At 40.3% G+C, this 15818-nt stretch overlaps 2 protein-coding genes and 1 pseudogene across 2 annotated transcripts; 2 read left to right on the forward strand and 1 right to left on the reverse strand.

Moving 5' to 3' along the window:
* The first annotated feature begins 2752 nt into the window (after positions 1-2752).
* LOC140017001 (protein DETOXIFICATION 29-like) lies at positions 2753-7810 on the forward strand. Its single transcript, XM_072071341.1, has 8 exons — positions 2753-3267; positions 3591-4132; positions 6392-6478; positions 6559-6615; positions 6746-6984; positions 7057-7175; positions 7318-7404; positions 7565-7810. The coding sequence occupies exons 1-8, from the start codon at positions 2926-2928 to the stop codon at positions 7643-7645; spliced, it is 1554 nt and encodes a 517-aa protein (XP_071927442.1). The 5' UTR covers positions 2753-2925; the 3' UTR covers positions 7646-7810.
* An 871-nt stretch (positions 7811-8681) lies between these two features.
* Positions 8682-13956, forward strand: LOC140016616 (protein DETOXIFICATION 29-like; annotated as a pseudogene).
* Positions 13957-15085: 1129 nt separating this feature from the next.
* On the reverse strand, positions 15086-15781 carry LOC113719653 (large ribosomal subunit protein uL15x). Its single transcript, XM_027244908.2, has one exon. The coding sequence runs from the start codon at positions 15689-15691 to the stop codon at positions 15251-15253; it is 441 nt and encodes a 146-aa protein (XP_027100709.1). The 5' UTR covers positions 15692-15781; the 3' UTR covers positions 15086-15250.
* Positions 15782-15818: the final 37 nt, after the last annotated feature.

Consider the following 15818-nt stretch of genomic DNA (forward strand, 5'->3'; position numbering starts at 1 on the left):
TTGAAAGGTTCAGATTAAATCCAACATATATGTTTCAAAAATATAGAAGGTTTATCTGTAGGTTGAGTTAATCGCAGAGGACTTTTTCGTAAGTGGTAATATAGGTATATTAAATAAAAATTAATTATAAATAATTGTTTTCAAGTAACACTAGTTGCAAAACAAGCACGTGTGCTTCAAACACGATAGTTTTGATAATTTTCGTTAACTTTTCAGTTTAGTCAAATCATAGGGTATTGGATTATATGTTTTGAAATCACGAGAACTTTTTTATATGGTTGCTTAATCACAAGTGATTTTTTTGCTTTTTACCCAAGTATATTTTATCGGGTGCTTAACAAACAATAAACAAGCGTTGCTTGATAAACAATAAACAAACGTTACACGACTCTTTTCTGTAAACAGGAGAAAAGCGAAATCCCAATCCGAGGATCTGATTGGCTAGTTAAATTTTAGTGAGCAATACTGTGTCCCCGCAAGTCCCCGAAACTCAAAGGGGATGGATTGCTAGTGCCCACTGCCGAGGTTGCTCCGTACTCGTTGGTTGGTGCTCTTCGCTCACTTTTCATCCCACTCTGCAGCATGGAAAACTGAGATATCGCATTCAATCCTCTCTGCTGTATTTGGCCAGATCTCACTGCTCCATGGTACTGAGCTTTAATGTCACCAGAGGCAGCGAATGAACCGAGCTGCTCGCGTGCAATTTGAGTTGAGCTCGATCCAAAATATTAAGTTTTGACTTGCAAGCTCGAGTATATTTATATATATATTATTATTTTAATAGTAAAATTACATGTATATATTTATATCCTTAATATTTTGTTATTTATTAAGAAAAATATTATTTTATTTTTTCGAGCTCGAGCTCGGCTCAAATCGAGTTGAGTTCAAGTTCGAGTTTTAAATTGTTAACTCGTCGAGTTCGATCTTAATAAAACTAAGTCAAGACTCGACTCGATTAGGTCAAAATTCAATTCGACTCAACTCGTCTGCAGCCCTAACTGAGCAGTAAGTGTTGAAGTTTTGAGCCTCTAAAAATGTAAAAATATGTCTATTCTTGTGCTCCCTTTCAGGATTGTATTTTCCTCCCATCAGAACCACTGCAGGCTATTCAAGATATTGAGTGTGTTTGGTTTACACCTTATTTACACACGTTGATTTACTTGTATCATCATCAATATATTTGTTAATCACCTTTTTATTTCACATACATCACATCAAAAAAATGTTACAGTATTTTTTTTTAAAAATTATTCCCAATAATCTCCTATCCAAACACATTCGAACATCTGCCATGTAGACAAAAATAGTGAAACAAGCACATGAATGATGATTCTACAGATTCATGTTACCAATGGTTTCTATTTATTAATGTTTAGAAAATTGAATACTGCTATTATAGAATCTTTTTTTTTTTTTTTCAATTAACTAGTAACCATATCCCAGGAATAGAGGAGTACAAATTTTGCTATCAGTCGGTGTAGCATTCGAGAGATTCTGCAATGAAAGCCGAAGTTATATCAAACAATATAGTGTTTAAAATCGTAACTCTTAAGAAATTTGAGACTTGTTATTTTGTCTAGGATTATGTTAAGATAGGGATTAGAAGTCTCACAAGTTCAAACAGTTGTTGCTTGATATAAAACATACAACTTTTGGTGTAATAATCAAATTAATTGTATGAGTTGATAAATATAAATTTGCACCAAAATTGTATAAATTTACACTAAAAATTATGATCATAAGTTTTACATAAATTAATTTGACCTGAAAAATTTTCAACTTGTGAAGCCCTGATCTGTTAAAGTAGAACTTGTTCACCAAAAAAAAAAAAGGTTAAAGCAGACTCCCCAATTAATTTGAACTATTTAGTCTTGGTAGCCCGAACTCCAAGGGGCTTTTATTGTTGTCGGTGCGACTACGGACACGGTAAGGTAGGTAACTTCCTCTGCAAAAAACTTGTTTAATGTAACCCAAATTCGATAGGAGGGAAAAGAATCACTATGCCTGGTTGTTTTTTTTTTGGATGCAATTTCGCATACGATACGCTGTGATGTCAATAATTGAATAAAGCAGTAGTTGTTGTTGCATACTGACATTTTCCAGCATTGAAACTAATTAGTAACTCGTTATGATAATTTTTTTCAAACAATCCGGAACGCTTCATCTCAGCTTAACTGGTTTTGATATAATTAAGTTCAAAGCCAAATTTACATGCAATGAAATGCTACATCTCTAAACGATACTTTCCAGTACTAATCTCTGTGTAAAATCTCACAGACCTATATTTGTAGTTCCCCGATTTGCTGATTAAGCCAAATCGTGGTTCATGTCAAAGTTATATATATATATATATATATATATATATATACACGTTTCTACACGAAATAGTATAGTATGGTACTATTTAAGTAAATTTAGTTCATGGGCTCACTTGTAAACTACAGAACATGTACAGCATATTCCATCATATCGTGGTTCCACCAATTTAGTTTACTGGATTTAAGTGCTTTTGTTTGATAGTTTACTCCCAAAGTTATTAGACTAATCCGAACATAGGGCATTACACTTATGACTATGGCGTCACAGATGATAATATGTAAATAAAGTAGAGTGAGATGATGTATCATAATGTAACAAATACAAACCCCATATCATATACTAGAACTATGAGTTACAAGTGAGATCTCGTTTTACCTCCAAAAAAAAAAATTTTTTTTTCCTTAGTTTAGGATTGAAAAAAGATTGGTTGAGAAATGCGTGAAACGGGCTTGCAATAATTGTTCCTACTAAACTCCATCTATAGAGAGAGCCACGCTCCCCGCCTACACAATCTTTCCCACAAATCATATCTTTTTAACTCATTCGCTATTCGCCCACCAAACCCCTCCATATCTCTTTCTTTCTCTCCCGATCGATCGAGCTATGGAGGAGGCAAAGGTGCCACTTCTCACCAACACAGGCCGTTACTGTCATCCAAACGACGACGACTCCTTGCAAGCAGCCTTCCACAAGTCTAACAATTTGTCATTTGATGCTGATGAAGATGATATCCAGCCCATCAACGGAGCTAGAGATTTCTTCAGAGAGTTCGCCGCTGAGTCCAAGAAACTGTGGTACCTTGCTGGTCCAGCCATCTTCACTTCCATCTGCCAATATTCGATTGGCGCCCTGACTCAAGTCTTTGCCGGCCAAGTCGGAACCATCGAGCTTGCAGCTGTTTCAGTGGAAAATTCTGTTGTAGCTGGATTTGCTTTCGGCATGATGGTATTACTATTATTGGTCTTGTTATATCCCTCCCTTTGTCATGATTTTTGTATTTTTCTGAACTATTTTAGGTTGGTTATGTCGTCGTGATATTCCCAGATCGAGTCTTCCCAATTTCTTGGAAACAGCGTATAGGCTACAAAAATTGCCGATAGTAATAGTCAAATCTCAAATGATCATTATAAAATGGCAAACAAAAGCTATGCAGCATATGACAAGAATATTGTAACGTCAATGTAAACTGCAAACTATTTTGCACTAGGATTTATGATGGTTTAACTTGGATCTTAGTTAAATGACTTTTGAGTTATAAACATGTACAGTTGGGAATGGGAAGTGCACTGGAGACCCTTTGCGGTCAAGCTTTTGGAGCTGGGCAGCTAAACATGCTCGGAGTATACATGCAGAGATCATGGGTGATCCTAAATGCCGCCGCTTTAGTTCTAATGTTGGTTCAGATTTTTGCGGCGCAAATCTTGAGACTCATAGGACAAACACCAGATATATCGAAGTGGGCCGGGACATTTGCTGTTTGGATGATTCCACAAATATTTGCCTACGCATTCAACTTTCCAATCCAGAAGTTCTTGCAAGCTCAGAGCAAGATCATAGTGATGGCCATCATAGCCGCGGTGGCTATAGTCGGCCACGCCTTGTTCAGCTGGTTGTTTATGCTGAAATTGGGGTGGGGTCTGGTGGGTGGGGCGGCGATGCTGAATGCCTCGTGGTGGTTCATAGTGGTTGCGCAGCTTGTGTACATTTTCAGCGGCACCTGTGGTGAAGCTTGGTCTGGATTTTCGTGGAAAGCCTTTCAAAATCTATGGGGTTTTGTCAAGTTATCTCTTGCATCTGCAATAATGCTGTGGTGAGTACTTGCAAACTAATTCCAAGTTTTCAACAGCTCCTCTAACTCATCCATGCAAATCTTACTACGTCTACTCTTAAACCCCCAAAAAAAAAAAACCCTCGAGTTTTTGGTCCTTCAAAATTCATTTTCTTGTTGATTTTGATTCTTAAAAGAACTATATGCAGTGCAAAATCATTATTCATACAAAATCTGTTTTGTTTACTTTCATCGGAGCCGGATTTTGTTCTTCAAAACCGTATTTTAATAAGTAACTAGCGCGATACGGAGTTGACCGCGCGTCTTTTGTGAGACGGTTCCCCAAGCGAATTTGACTCTTCTAAACTCGTGTTTGGTAACACGGTTCCACAAGTGAATTTGTCGATCAATCTGACTTTTCCAGTCTGAATGGGTATTGGTTGAATTGTTTGTGGTGCTTATTTAGTTAGGGATAGTTAACCTTCCTTTAGGTGTTTGACAAATTCATCTAATTTTCATGAAGTTTTAAAAATTACATGTATCTCCCTTGAGTTTATTATTTTGGTAACAATAACCATTCAATGTTCAAAATTTTAAATGAATAATCCAAAATGCTCTTATAAAATTGTGAAGTTTATTTTACTTTTTTATAAAATTCTTTAAAAAAAATATAGAACACGTACGCATAAAATCTCAAATTTACTTTCAACCATCATCCCTATTATATTGAACCTTTCATATTCTCATATTTCAAATTAGTACCATTATCACCATGATTACCGCACCATCGGCCCTTATATTCTAAAACCTCAATCTAAGTTAAAAAAAAAAAGAGAAAAAAATCAGCATTATTAAACTCAAAAAATTTCACCAACTACATTAGTATAACATCTTATCCCTCAAATGTTGGGGTACAAACACTAGCTCCATCCTTGTTAAACCTTCACCTTATATATTTTTCCATTCATCTTCAAAATCTCCAATTAAAACTAAAATTAATTTGTAATGTGTTAAAATTGTGTTTAGGACATAATTGGTTTCATACATGAATCTTGCCTTTGTTTTCATTAAATGTCTAATTGTGTGATGCATTCATATGCATAAGATTAGGAGTGGGTTATTTGCTTGCCTGGAAAAATTAATATGTTAAGGTTATTATGGTCATTTTATAGGATTGAGGGAGGCGAGTGTAATATTGAAAATCTCAAAAACACTAGGTGAAATTGTTAGAAACTTCGAGGGAGGTTTCTGAAATTACCCATTTATTTATCATGTTAGTTAGCTGCGGTGTCAATTCTCACTCGTTCAGTCAATTCAGATCCACGATGTCTTGGGCTTATAAATCATCGTCCACCATTTTATTGCACAAATAGCTGTGTAATGCTGAAATATCCTTTGTCCGTTCCTGAGTCAGTAGCCGTATGGTCCCGTTGTTAAACATTGAAGAATTGTCTATCATCCACCATTGCATTCCACATATTTCTGTTCGCCAGACCTGTAGTAATCCATATTGACCCAAAAAAAAAAAAAAAAAAAAAAAAGAGAAAGAGACCTATAATAGTCCAGATGATTATTACGGGACAACTCATGATGTTCATTTAGATTAGTATATAGCAGAAATGCACACTTCCTGCTATAATGGTCCACCAAAATATTTGCCCACACATTATATAAGGCTTCTCTGGTTGGTGACAAGATGTTCCACACCTCGAAAAAATCCCGTGCTTTGATCATGAGTTTAACTTTTTCTAGAATTTGGACTCACAAGTTAAGTTTTGCTCAGTTCAATTCAAATTGAATCATGTAATTGTTACTATCATTTGTGTTAATTTTGTATAATTTCAGTGTAATTATAAATTTTATACTGAATTAATTGACAAATTCAATCACATCAATCATTTCAAATCGGACAGAATTCAGCTTGTGAGATCTGTGTCTCTTTTCGTATCTGAATTTACTAGGAAGTTATTGAGTGAATTTTAATTGAATACGGTTATAACTGTACTCCAATGTTCACACAAGTAAAATTGATATGGAATGGCGATGTAATTATGTGGCTATAGAGCGGCAGGAGATTCAAATTATTGGACCCAAAAGATATACTGACATCTTCTAAATATAGCTTAAAACAATTAGAGTTTTGATCATATTCCAAAGACTTAGAATGTTCCGTTTTGGTCAGATCAATGATGAATTAATGCCGTCGAGAATAACGTACGCATCCTCAAATTGACAGTATTATTAATTATTCATGTAGTTTAATCTCAATTTAATCAGTGTCCACCGCCCGTAACCTTGCAGCTTGGAATTCTGGTACTTTACGTCATTAGTTCTATTTGCCGGATACTTGAAAAACGCTGAGATTGCTGTGGATGCCCTCTCCATATGGTGAGTAGCTCTGAAACTTGACAGGCATAGCCCATGTGGCCAGTTTCATGAATTGCTCAGTTTTATTATTGTTGTCGCAGCATGAATGTACTCGGTTGGACTATCATGGTGGCTATTGGATTCAATGCAGCCATAAGGTTAGCAAGAAAAGGAAAAACTTAAATCCTACTACCGATTGTTTCTAGAACAAGGCGTCAATCATTTACCTTATTTTCGCTAAAAATAAAGCTCATCTTTTTTTTTTTTTTTTTTTTGGAATGGTTTTAGTGTGAGGGTGTCCAATGAACTGGGAGCAGGGCATCCAAGAACTGCGAAATTTTCAGTGGTAGTGGTCACATTAACCTCGCTTGCAGCCGGAATCTTGCTTGCTCTGGTTCTGGTTATTAGCCGAAAGCAATACCCTGCTTTATTCTCCAACAGCGAGGAAGTTCAGCGATCTGTATATGACCTAACACCTCTGCTAGTTGCCTGCGTCATTATTAACAGTGTTCAACCTACTCTTTCGGGTACACCATTGGACTCCTACGTGCCTTCCAAAAGTTTTAAGGGGTCTGTTGATTAACGTTGTACTATTGCAGGAGTGGCGATTGGAGCTGGGTGGCAAGCCTATGTGGCTTATGTGAACATAATTTGCTACTACGTCTTCGGCATTCCTGTTGGTCTAGTCCTGGGATATGTATTAAACATGGGTGTCCAGGTATATGGCTAGCTCGATCTCCCTTCTCCCATGGCCTTGTCCAATTAGTTGACTACGCTTTATTTAATGGGTAGCATCACAAGGTGCAAGCTGTATACGCACTTGTGAAAAAGTTTCATATTGTGTAATGACTTTCATTCAGGGCATTTGGATTGGGATGCTATCTGGAATTACAGTTCAAAGCCTCGTCCTGCTCTGGATGATCTATAAAACTAATTGGGACAAGGAGGTGAGCAAAACTGCCCCGAACATCCTATGAATACTTTTTTATTTGCGCATGCAAGTCGTTTGCACAGAACGGGCAAAAATAACACCAAACCAATATAGTTCAGAAAGTTCTTGTATCAAGCTTTTAATTTTCAGCATCCCATCAACTTTGTGACATGCAGGCTTCAATTGCCGGAGACAGAATAAAACGGTGGGGAGGAGAAACAGATCCCCAGAGACTTGATGGAAATGCCAGTGGTTAAGAGCGGATATGAGCAATAGATAGTGTGGTGGCTGGGGAAATGCATTTTATAAACATTTACTCTGATTTGAGGTCCATTTGGGTTGTCTGACTTATCCTAAATGCTTCTTGATTTAAGTAAAAAGAAGCAACAATAAATGACGTTATCCTAATAGCATTTAATTAAGATGGCTGTCCAGTAAGTATCCACTAACAAAGAATATACGAAACGGAAAGCGAGGGAAACTCTTACAGAATCTATTCCAAGTTTGTGTTAAGTTTCACTAATGTTGAGTACCCGAATCTTCAAATACTTCCACTCCTGACGTTTAATCCATTAGCCTAATTCTTTAGTTTTCTGACGGGTCATCAGCATACATTAATCTGTACTTTCTTCGAATAACAAATACTACTGTCAATTTACCATGGGAGCATGCGGAATTTTAAGACAAGACACGAAGATAAATGGTGACTGAGAAAAATTTAGTCTGTTCACATTGCCACGTACGTAGTATCGGACTTTAAGCGATATGCAGATTCATTTCCCTGTATACCTGTGCTAGCAAAAATAGTTCTACCCCTCCTAATTAATCAACTTTTTAAGTAGATTCTAACTAAATACTCATCCCCGAAAAATTTTGTAAGTTCGTAGTTTTAACTTATTAAACGCGCCATACTTGATAAATTTCTTAATGCCTCATTAACGAAATTGCCAAACAAATCAACACGGGATTGTTCCGTGAAAGCTTGTAAACTACAGCCAGAAATAAACATGAACAAGGAACTGCATAAATAATACGATGCTTCTCGGCGATACCCAATTTTTGTTCCAAGTCTTCAGGAGAAACGAAAAGTGGGGGGAGAAGGCGGCATGACTGTTTGAGATGGTCAGGTTGGCAATATTCCCAGAGAAGAAGACATACTTACGGAGCAAGTTTCTTGAATAGGACGAAGTGTATGCTCTTTTGAGTCAAATTGAAAATCACTCCAATCTCAAAATGGAACTGGGATCCTTTCCAATCTCAAAAATAGTAAATATTAAAAAGAAAGCAACGCAAATGGCCAGACTTCACAAATTTTATCAGGGCGCTATACATATATACATAAACCTTTCAAGACTTCATCAGTTCATCTCTATTTGTAGTGCCCAGCTAGACATTATGGAGGATGGTGAGAAGCCTCTTCTATCCCACATGTACGATGGCAATGGCCAACTCAATCCACAAAATTGCCTGACACCCCCTAGTGAGTCTTCTTCGAATTCATCCCTTTCCAAATATGAAGGTGAGATTGGTCCCATCAATGGTATCGTATCGGTGACTTCTCTAAAGAGTTCTTCATCGAAGCCAGGAAGCTCTGGTACTTGGCTGGTCCATCCATCTTCACTTCGGTTTGCCAGTATGGAATCGGGGCTCTCACTCAAATCTTTGCTGGCCAGCTGGGGACCATTCAACTAGCTGCCATTTCTGTGGAAAACTGTGTCATTGCTGCATTTGGTTATGGCATATTGGTATACATACAGACTTCGGAGTTAAAACCATTTTTAGTTGGTCCATGGTTGATGTTACTATATTCTATTCTCCATGTCCTGCTCTTGATTTTTTCCTCTACTTCGCTATCTTTCCTGAATTAAGTACTTCATTAGAATATGTACTGAATCACATCACTGTGAACCCCTAAAATGCATTCTCCTTCTCTTGATTTTTTTTTTTTTTTTGCCCTACTTGAGCAGTTTCCTTGTCTTTTCTTCTTCTTCTTCTTCTTCACATCTTAATGTAGATTTTCCCATTCAGATGGGAATGGGAAGTGCACTAGAGACACTTTGCGGACAAGCATATGGAGCTAACAGACATAACATGCTAGGCATTTACATGCAAAGATCTTGGGTTATCCTCAATACGTTGGCACTTTGGATACTTCCTCTCTTTATATTTGCCACCCCAATTCTGAAATTATTCGGCCAGAATGCATCAATAGCTAAGGAAGCAGGAAAATTTGCCTTATGGATGATCCCACAACAGTTTGCATATGCAATAACAATTCCCCTAGCAAAGTTTCTGCAAGCACAAAGCAAAGTCATGGAAATGGCTGTGATATCTGCGATTGCTGTTTGTCTGCATGCCTTTCTGGGCTGGCTTGTTATGATGAAGCTGCGGTTGGGACTTCTCGGTGCGGCCTTGATGCTTAATGCATCATGGTGGTTCATAACGATAGGCCAGTTCTTGTATGTCATGTCTGGGAACTGTGGTCGATCTTGGTCTGGATTCTCCTGGAAAGCCCTAAGAAATCTCTCAGGATTTGTCAAGTTGTCAGTTCATCAGCTGTAATGCTTAGGTAATTAAGTTCTCGTGGCTTTTTTATTTCTTAATTTCCTTTAGACGCAGATTGTTTTTTATTCTGCAGTTACTAGTAAATTGAAAGATGTGTAAAGATCAAGTTCAATTAAACTTTAAAGCCGTCCCGCTGCTTGAAATTTAATCATGTAAAACGATATGTAATCTAGAGTGATTCGCTTTTGAATGTTACAAATTTTGCAGCTTGGAGGTATGGTGTATTATGGCCCTAACACTTGCTGCTGGCTATTTACCGAATGCGGAAATTTCAGTTGATGCTTTGTCCATATGGTGAGTTAGAATCAGGCCGGGTGAAAGGTTGACAATTACTAATTAACGTGTTTTGAAATCAATTATATTAATCATCAAGTCAGTAACTTAAACATGCATACAAGTATGTACTTCTGCAGTTAATAAAAATTTTAGTTAAGAAAATAGAAACTAGACAACCTGAGCTTAGTGGTTTAGGCTTTAAAGCTTTAATGGTCTGTGCCATATTAACCTAGAAGTAAAACATTCCAGTACATAAATAACGACGTCGATAGCCAATCAATGCCTTCACCAGGTTAATGATATAAAATAAAAAAAAGCCAACTTCAATTCCGCTGCTATTAAAACTTGTACCATATATTAGTTTTATGAATCCTTATGCTTTTCACTATATATTTTAAATCGAGAAAGCTAAGGTTGTGTTTGGATTGTATTTTCCGTCATTTTTCATGGAAAAATTACTGTAGCGATTTGATATATGTGAGGGAAAAAGGTGATAGGGAAATGTGATCACGAAAAATGACAATATTTTCCGACGGAAACAAGCAATCCAAGTATGGCCTAAACCTTTCTTTTCTTTTTTTTTTTTTTTTTTTTGCCTTTCTTGATTTAGGTATTATGGAACTAAATTTCGAGCTTGTTGATGAACATCAATTACACTTTCGCGTGGTTTCTTTTTTGCAGCATGAACATTATAGGCTGGAGCGGCATGGTGGGCCTGGGGTTCAATGTAGCTATAAGGTTGGTTCAGCACTTCAAAACAGGAAGAGGAATCAGTAGCAGTACATGCAACTAATTCAAACATGCATCAATCATGTTTACTTTTATGCAGTGTCACGGTATCAAAGAAATTGGGGTGTGGGCGGCCTAGAGCTGCAAAATTTGCAGTGATTGTTGGTGGACTGACTGCCTTTCTCTTTGGCCTTATTTTCGCACTCATTCTGCTCCTCAACCGGAAGGATTTCCCAGTGCAGAGGCCCCGTACTGGGCCTAGACACGTGGCAGCCCAGGTATAGCCGAGCTGGGTTCCGGCCCCAGGCTCCTGGCGACCGCCCTGGGCCGCACCCCCGCTAGGGCTCCAGGGGGATCAGGAGACCGTCCCGCAGAGGTCGGAATCCCGCTCGGCGCGGGATTGAGATTATATCAGGAAGGTCTCGGAACGTACGGAGGTCGGACTCTGACCCAAGTATAAATAGTGCTACACACCCATTGCCCAAGGTACGCTCACTATAGGCAAATTACTCCCGGTTGTTACGACCTCCCGTGAACTCTACTCACCGGAAAACTAACTTGACCGTCGGAGCGCCCTCGGGGACCACCCTCGGGCCCCCTCTGTTAGCTCTTCCTTTCTGTTTTGCAGGCTTGGAGTCAGCTCTGCCATCAGCGACCCGAGCTGGTCAGGTCAGCTCTGCTAGGGGAAGTTCCGTGCTTCTTCAGTTGGCGCCGTCTGTGGGAAACGCAAGGTAATTATTGTTGTGTTGATGGCAAGAACACGATCCAAGCGAACCATTGAGAGCACCGGCCCGAGAGCCGGCGAGGGATCCTGGCGAGCGGAGACCGAGGCGGCCCGGGGCGCGGGGGGCTCGGAGAGCGGAGAGGACGGAAAAACCCCCCATGAGGTCCGCAAACGGCTTGAAATTGCGAAATTTGAGAGTGCGATGCTCGACCCCAAGAGGTCGGCACGCCTGTTAAAGACGGGGGGCTTGACGCTCAACCCAAGAGATCGGCATGACCGTCTTGAAGGTGTGATGCTCGACCCCAAGAGGTCGGCACGCCGTGACTTACTTTGAGGCAGCTTGTCAAAACCAGGGAGCACGCTGGCTCGGCCCAGGAGGTCGGCACGATTGCCCTGAGAATGTAATGCTCGACCCAGGAGGTCGGCATGACTGCCTGGAAAATGTGATGCTCGACCCCAAGAGGTCGGCACGTCTGCTAAATTCATGGAGTTCAACGCTCGACCCAGGAGGTCGGCATAACTGCCTTGGAAATGTGATGCTCGACCCCAAAAGGTTGGCATATCCTCTAAAATCAGAGTTCGACGCTCGACCCGGGAGGTCGGCGTGACTGCATTCAAAGTATGATGCTCGGCAACAAGAGACCGACACGGCTTGAAATTTTGAAATCGGAAAGTGCGATGTTCGGCCCTAAGAGGTCGGCACGTTGTGCCTTAACTTGAATGAGTTTGTTTGACCCAGGAGGTCGGCAGGGCTCAAATCTTTAAAAGTCGGGGGCTTAAACCATGTCAGTGTTAATTTGATGCTCGGTCCCATGAGGTCGGCACGCATTGATCAAGTTTGTCGAAACTTGGGAGTTTGACGCTCGACCCAGGAGATCGGCGCGGTTTTCTCAGTGACAGTACTGTACCAGAGGTGACCGGGGCAGAGCAGTGCGCGACGCTGGTCTCCCACGTGACAGAGTATAGATTAGGTCTGCCTGGAAGCCTTACCTAATATAGGGGGCTAGTGCAGAGGCCCCGTACTGGACCTAGACACGTGGCAGCCCAGGTATAGTCGAGCTGGGTTCCGGCCCCAGGCTCCTGGCGACCGCCCTGGGCCGCACCCCCGCTAGGGCTCCAGGGGGATCAGGAGACCGTCCCGCAGAGGTCGGAATCCCGCTCGGCGCGGGATTGAGATTATATCAGGAAGGTCTCGGAACGTACGGAGGTCGGACTCTGACCCAGGTATAAATAGTGCTACACACCCATTGCCCAAGGTACGCTCACTATAGGCAAATTACTCCCGGTTGTTACGACCTCCCGTGAACTCTACTCACCGGAAAACTAACTTGACCGTCGGAGCGCCCTCGGGGACCACCCTCGGGCCCCCTCTGTTAGCTCTTCCTTTCTGTTTTGCAGGCTTGGAGTCAGCTCTGCCATCAGCGACCCGAGCTGGTCAGGTCAGCTCTGCTAGGGGAAGTTCCGTGCTTCTTCACCCAGCATTATTCACAGATAGTGCAGAAGTTCAACAGCTAGTTCAGGAGCTGGTGCCTTTATTAGGAGCCAGCGTTATTTTTACGTCTGCAATATGCCCTCTCTGGTAGTTTCATCAATTCCTCTTATCTATGTATCTGTCTGTTCATTTCTCCGTGTCATATGCCTTGGTTGATATAAATAAATGCATAAGGTCCTAATGATCTGATGATGTGCCATTACAGGGGTGGCAATTGGGGCAGGATGGCAAAATACGGTCGCACTAATCAATGCCGGTTGCTACTTCTTGTTGGGCGTTCCCCTGAGCCTTGTAATGGGGTTCAAGTTTGACATGGGCGTCAAGGTACCTTTTCAATTTTTCTTGTTTGTTCACCATTTAATGCAAGAAAGTGCTACATTTGAAATCTTAACGCTTCTAATTTAATCTACTTCTTCCTCTTCAGGGGATTTGGTACGGAATGTTGTTTGGATTAAGCCTTCAGGCGGGGTCACTGCTCTGGATGACTATCAGGACGAACTGGAACAAAGAGGTACTAGTAATGCTGCAGTCATAACTACTCTCAAGATCTATGTTTTTTTTAACCTTAAACTGATTGGGAGATGTAGCGAGGATAACTGCGACTAGATTTTCATTATTGGCAACTTCTCATGAATCTCAAAGTGCCGCTGATTTCTCATAAACATATAAAAGGGAACTCTACTGTGCTCGAGGCGCTTAACATTATGCAGGCATATGCTGCTGAAGAGAGACTAAAACTCTGGGGAGGGGAAACGGAGGCTCAAATTGATGAAGTAAAATGAATGGCTTCCCGACCTGTACGATGAACCATCCTGAGTTTCTTTGTTCGATGTTTGGTTTGGCAATGACATTGAAAATAGCCAAAAATTTATTGATGGGTTTGGGTCCTACGGCACAAAAAAGGAAGGAAACTGTTGGACCCATTCACTGGTAGGATTTTCTTTTCATGGTTTGTCATCTTGAGATAGCATACATCATATAAGCATCCTAATTTGGTGACACCTCATTATATTCGTAATTTCTGCTTTCAATTTTAGCTGAATACCTGCAGTAATCCACATTAAAAAGCTCAACCTTCCAAGAGCAAATTCGCGCTTCAGTAGACGAGATATCAATCTATGTGAAGATAACAGACAATCATTTCTGGCAAAATCAAAATGCAAGTATCAAATTCCTGATGCTTGAGATTAGCAGTAGCCAAGAAAAACTACGATTGGTTATCTGCCAGACTTGACACTACAAGAAATTATGGTCCTTTTATTAAGAGCAACCCTGTTCTCAGCTATCATATCATGAAACGGACAGAAATAAACACATGTACCCAAATTTCATACGAGGCCAATCACTATCCAAGAATTCAAGGCCGAAATGGTAGTAGGTTCTCAACATTCTCCATTTTGAATTGCTATACTACAGTTTCAGTTCCCCAACCCTGGAAAAGTGGAACTAAGGAGACATGCAGATTTCTTCCACCCCTAGACTATTAGAAAAGAAACATACTTTCATTTCCCAGATTCATTCAAAAATTAGATTTGAAAACATAACTACTAAAGTCTAGCCAACCAGGCAAACGCTATCATTTCAACACTAAATTGTTTTATTGATAGGAACTAAGTGGGATCCATAAATCCACCCAGACACACCACATAATCCCAAAACTAATAGCATCTATAAGCTTTAGATTAAAACCGCATCCAATTACAATAAGCAGGCTCGAAATTTACAGACTCGAGACAAATAATTCGAACCAGATAGCAAGTCATAAAACCTCTGTAAGATCATAACAAGTATAGCGAACCAGAAAGCACAATCGAGGGATATATGATAGATTAAATTTGATCTCTAAGTAGAGCAAATTTTAACGCCTAACATCCCAAGTAAATGCTAGCATATACCATAAAAATCCATCCATAGTGCTGAAATTAATCTGCTGAATAACATTAAAAACATCCATAAAAAGGGTCCAAAAACATTCATTTCATAGCAACAAAATTTAAGGTGTAAATCCAAAAAAGTGCCAAATTATAATACTACTAATAAAGCCTCAGACTTGGTAAATCCAAAAAGCAAAACAACCTAAGCAGTGAGAACAACAGCCCCACCAGCTTCCTTAATCTTCTTCTCAGCAGTCTTGGAAACCAGCTTGGCCTTGACAACAACAGGTTGATTTTCAGGCAAAACTCCCTTACCCAAAACCTTAAAGTATCCGAACTGGGTGACATCAATCAAAGGGACGTTGTCCTTGGTAGCTTTGTCCTTAGCTTCTTGAGGAACCAAAGACCAGAGCTTATCGATGTTGACAATGGGGCAATGGAATTTGTTACGGAGCTTGTGGAAGTACCTCATACCAACTTTCCCGAAGTAACCCGGATGGTACTTGTCGAATAGTATCCTGTGGTGGTGCATGCCTCCGGCGTTACCTCTTCCTCCGGGATGCTTGCGGTGCTTGCCGATCCTTCCGTGGCCGGCGCTGACGTGGCCCCTCTTCTTTCTGTTCTTCTTGAAACGGGTCGTCATGGTGGCGGACTCGGGAAGGTGGGGAAGAGAAAGAGGGTTTTTGGAGCGGCTGGGGAGAACAGGGGAGGGCGCTAGGGTTTGTTGGTATATGTAGTAGGGCAAAAAATCTGGACGGCCCTCAACTTAT

This window comes from Coffea arabica, chromosome 11c, assembly GCF_036785885.1.
Source record: "Coffea arabica cultivar ET-39 chromosome 11c, Coffea Arabica ET-39 HiFi, whole genome shotgun sequence".
NCBI lineage: Eukaryota > Viridiplantae > Streptophyta > Magnoliopsida > Gentianales > Rubiaceae > Coffea > Coffea arabica.